The 3,758-nt window shown below is 32.7% G+C and overlaps 3 protein-coding genes across 3 annotated transcripts in view; 2 read left to right on the forward strand and 1 right to left on the reverse strand.

Annotated features, from left to right (window-relative positions):
* Positions 1 to 1,040: 1,040 nt before the first annotated feature.
* Positions 1,041 to 1,764, forward strand: LOC109588417 (uncharacterized; the record flags this gene model as incomplete). The annotated part of the gene is made up of 2 exons (XM_020004587.1): positions 1,041 to 1,164; positions 1,205 to 1,764. Coding segments are annotated over 2 exons (684 nt in total), but the record flags the coding sequence as incomplete, so codon positions are not given.
* A 14-nt stretch (positions 1,765 to 1,778) lies between these two features.
* On the forward strand, positions 1,779 to 2,763 carry LOC109588418 (uncharacterized). Its single transcript, XM_020004588.1, has 4 exons — positions 1,779 to 1,890; positions 1,934 to 2,092; positions 2,148 to 2,322; positions 2,372 to 2,763. Exons 1-4 carry the CDS (start codon positions 1,852 to 1,854, stop codon positions 2,683 to 2,685), a joined length of 687 nt encoding a protein of 228 aa, XP_019860147.1. The 5' UTR covers positions 1,779 to 1,851; the 3' UTR covers positions 2,686 to 2,763.
* The window catches only part of LOC100631633 (spliceosome RNA helicase DDX39B-like), a 4,864-nt gene continuing 3,832 nt past the window's right edge, over positions 2,727 to 3,758 (reverse strand). The window contains exon 5 of the mRNA XM_003390682.3: positions 2,727 to 2,760. Within this exon, the coding sequence (XP_003390730.1) occupies positions 2,727 to 2,760 (34 nt within the window). The remainder of the gene's footprint in view (positions 2,761 to 3,758) is intronic.

A 3,758-nucleotide genomic window follows, 5' to 3' on the forward strand; every position in this document is an offset into this window, starting at 1 on the left:
ATTCTCAAACTGTTACTTTTATTACTTAATAGATAGTAAGTCATAATGTGTATTATTGGTTACATTTTATAATTTAATCTGTCTTTCTCTATCAATCAATGATACTCAAACTGTTACTTTTAATATCTCAATAGATGGTATGTCATAAATGTGTCTTATTGGTTATACATTTTATAATTTAATCTGTCTTTCTCTACCAATCAACGATACTTGAACTGTTACTTTTATTACTCATTAGCCAGTAAGTCATAATGTGTATTATTGGTTACATTTTATAATTTGATCTTTCCTTCTCTACCAATCAATGATACTGGAACTGTTATTTTTATTAATCGATAGATAGTAAGTCATAATGTGTATTATTGGTTACATTTTATAATTTGATCTTTCCTTCTCTACCAATCAATGATACTGGAACTGTTATTTTTATTAATCGATAGATAGTAAGTCATAATGTGTATTATTGGTTACATTTTTATAATTTAATCTGTCTTTCTTTACCAATCAACAATACTTGAACTGTTACTTTTGTTACACAATAGATAGTAAGTCATAATGTGTATTGTTGGTTTTACATTTTATAATTTAATCCATCTTTCTCTACTGATCAACAATACTTGAACTGTTTCTTTTATTAATCAATAGATAGTAAGTCATAATGTGTATTATTGGTTACATTTTATAATTTAATCTGTCTTTCTCTACCAATCAATGATATTTGAACTGTTATTATTATTATTACTTTTTTAATTACTCAATAGATGGTAAGTCATATTGTGTATTATTGGTTACATTTTTATAATTTAATCTGTCTTTCTCTACCAATCAATGATACTTGAACTGTTACTTTTATTACACAATAGAGAGTAAGTAATATAATGTGTGTTATTGATAGCTTCCAATCTTTTAATCTGTCTGTTTCTGAACCAATTAATAATAATTTATTTTTATGATTTGTATTATTTTTTTTATCAATTCTTGTTATACAATAGATTGCAATTTATTATAAATACTGTTATCATATATAATTGATATTGTAGCACCTACAACATGACACTGTTTTTGCCAGTACACAATCAAAAATAGTAAAAGAAGATCATTGTGCAGATCAGAATATCAATAAAAGTACCAATGAGCAGTTTAACTCTCCGACTCTTTCAGAAGGTATGATGTCATAATTTATTTTGTGGAATGTTTCTTGTAGATCAGTTTGAAGGTATACATGTTGTCGAAAAAAAGTTATTTCAATTTAAAAATGATGTTCCACAATTACTCAACTGGGAAGAATATGGTTTGAGGATAACAGTACCAGAAGGAGCTGTTCCAACTTCTCAAACCATTGAAGTATCCATTACTGCTCTTGTTGGTGGAAAGTTTATATTACCAGAGGATTCTGAGCTAGTCAGTGTTGTGTACACTATAACTGTCTCCAAGCCACTACTGAAACCAGTTCTGCTAGAGATACAGCATTGTGTTTCAATTGAAACACATTCTCATGCTAGTTACCTCAGCTTTGTTACTTCCTCTAGTGGCTGCTGTCCTTTTAAATTTCAACCAGTTGATGAAGGAAGTTTTCCAGTTGGTTCTCGATATGGCAGTATACTCATCTCTGAATTTTCTTCATGGGCCATTGTCCAAACCATTAAGGGCTGGTTTAAAAAATTGCGCCACTCAAGACAGAGTGTATCTCCTCAATCTATGGAAGATGAGAATCCTTTCATACAAGGCATGATTTGTAATCACCTGATTTTACATTCTTTTTAAAATAATTTAGATGCATTGCCTGTCTTATGGTACTATGTTGCTCAGCCTTTGTATGAGAATAAAAGGCTTGGAAGAGAATGGTTGCTGATGCTTCTATTTGGCAGAGATCTCAATGCAATAAAAATGGTATCTGTTAACGATTATGTATTATGACTTTGATATTGTGCAGTATATGAAAAATGAGTTTAAGAAGTCAAAAAGTGACAAAGAATTGTTCTTTAAGTTTGAGAGTACTGATGGACGTATCGACTCCATCGAGATACACACTGATACAGAGAACTGCAGTGAAGGTTGGTCAATAAGACCTCATCAGGAAAATCCCACAAAAGTTAGCTTATTAATTGAATTTGCCATTGTATGAAGTGATATATCCAATTTTATAGGTCAGTAGAAGCACAATTGATGAGTATGGACACATGAATCCTATATGTTTTCCTCAATGCCGTTTCACAATTACTGCTACTCCTGGTGGCAATACTAATTCTGAATTAATGCATCCTGTAACATTCAAGGGGATCATATCTGACAATACAATGTTTAATATTGTTCTGTCGATGGGTATGGAAATTAAATAGCTAAAAATTATTTGCATTGTTATTAATTTTAGATATCATCAATCCATCTCCAAAAGATTCTAAGGAAATTTTCAGAAAGCATTATGCTGCCCTTTCTGATTTGCTGATGATACCTGAGAATATAGCAGCCATTGCTAAGCAGGTATACTCTGAACAGCTCATTAGTCAAGAAACTTTGCAAGACTGCATGACTGATGCAAGAAGACCAGCTGACAGGGCACATTCTTTACTCAATGCTCTTCGTGTCACTATTGATCAACCTGGTGTGCTGGCAAATTTGATTAAAATCTTGAAAAAATACGAAGCATTCAGATCTACAGCAGAAGAAATGGAACATGACATTTGACATTTATCACAGTGTGATAATATTATTAATATTTCTATTATCTAAGCTTTTAGTTTTGTTGTTACTCTATGTTGCCTATATAACATTAGATTATTAATGAGATAATGCAAATTGCAAAGCATAAATTTAGCATGACAATGCACTTCATTTTCAAGACATAATACTGAAGCATATAGCTGCCTGAGTAGCAACATTGTGATTAGTCTAGTGTAGCAAAGGGGTCTGGCTGCACCAGACTAATCGTGATAGCCCGACAAGGAGTTATAGATAACAGCTATTGATCCTAATAGCATGAACAAGGCTCACAACAAAACACCAATTGTAGAACAATTATTATGATACAAGAATTATATACATTTATAATCCTCACAAAACTATAACAGCTATTGCAATGAATGATAAAATCAATCCCATGGCAGGAATTGTCCTACTGGCTCCATTAGAGCCACAGCACACAACTGAACAATTTGACAATATATTCTGAATCTCATTTGAAACATCAATTTCATTCTTCCCTTGTACTTTATTGCATGAAGACGATTGAAGAAAAATGACCATCGCTTTAACAAAATGCTGACAATTGTTAGTAAACACATTGTATTTCCTTGTCCATGAGTTAGTAAACTCTACAGTATCTTCATAACTACAATAACTGGTTCCATCAGTTGTGATTCCATTACTGTTGAGATGTCGTCCATTGTAGTACTTGTATTCTGGATCTGCTATATTCAGGATCTGTGTATTGTAGGATCCACCAAACTCATATGTATATCCTCTGTATATGACAAACCTGTGCTCAAACAAAGTCCTCCTCTCCTTTGATCCAAAAAGCTTTGCATGTCAAATACGTATTAGATATCCACCATTAGACTCTTGATAGCAATCATCCAGTGAAGTACAGTTTTGTGCTGCAGTGCAACGACTGCTCCTAGGATACTGACAAGATCTGATGATTGGACAATAATAACCAGTAGAGCAGGTCTGGACTGCTGGTCCTGTGCCACTGGAGCCAGCAACAATACTAGATCTACTGCTACAGGCAGCCAATGTCATATAAAGGACACAAAAGAATG

The sequence above is a fragment of the Amphimedon queenslandica genome, unplaced genomic scaffold (assembly GCF_000090795.2).
Source record: "Amphimedon queenslandica unplaced genomic scaffold, v1.1 AMPQUscaffold_12108, whole genome shotgun sequence".
NCBI lineage: Eukaryota > Metazoa > Porifera > Demospongiae > Haplosclerida > Niphatidae > Amphimedon > Amphimedon queenslandica.

Coding starts and splice junctions, on each gene's coding strand:
- LOC109588418 (XM_020004588.1), top strand. CDS start 1,852: ATGCTTCTATTTGGCAGAGATCTCAATGCAATAAAAATG. Junction 2,093..2,147: donor ATCAGGAAAATCCCACAAAA/GTTAGCTTATTA, acceptor CCAATTTTATAG/GTCAGTAGAAGCACAATTGA. Junction 2,323..2,371: donor TAATATTGTTCTGTCGATGG/GTATGGAAATTA, acceptor TATTAATTTTAG/ATATCATCAATCCATCTCCA.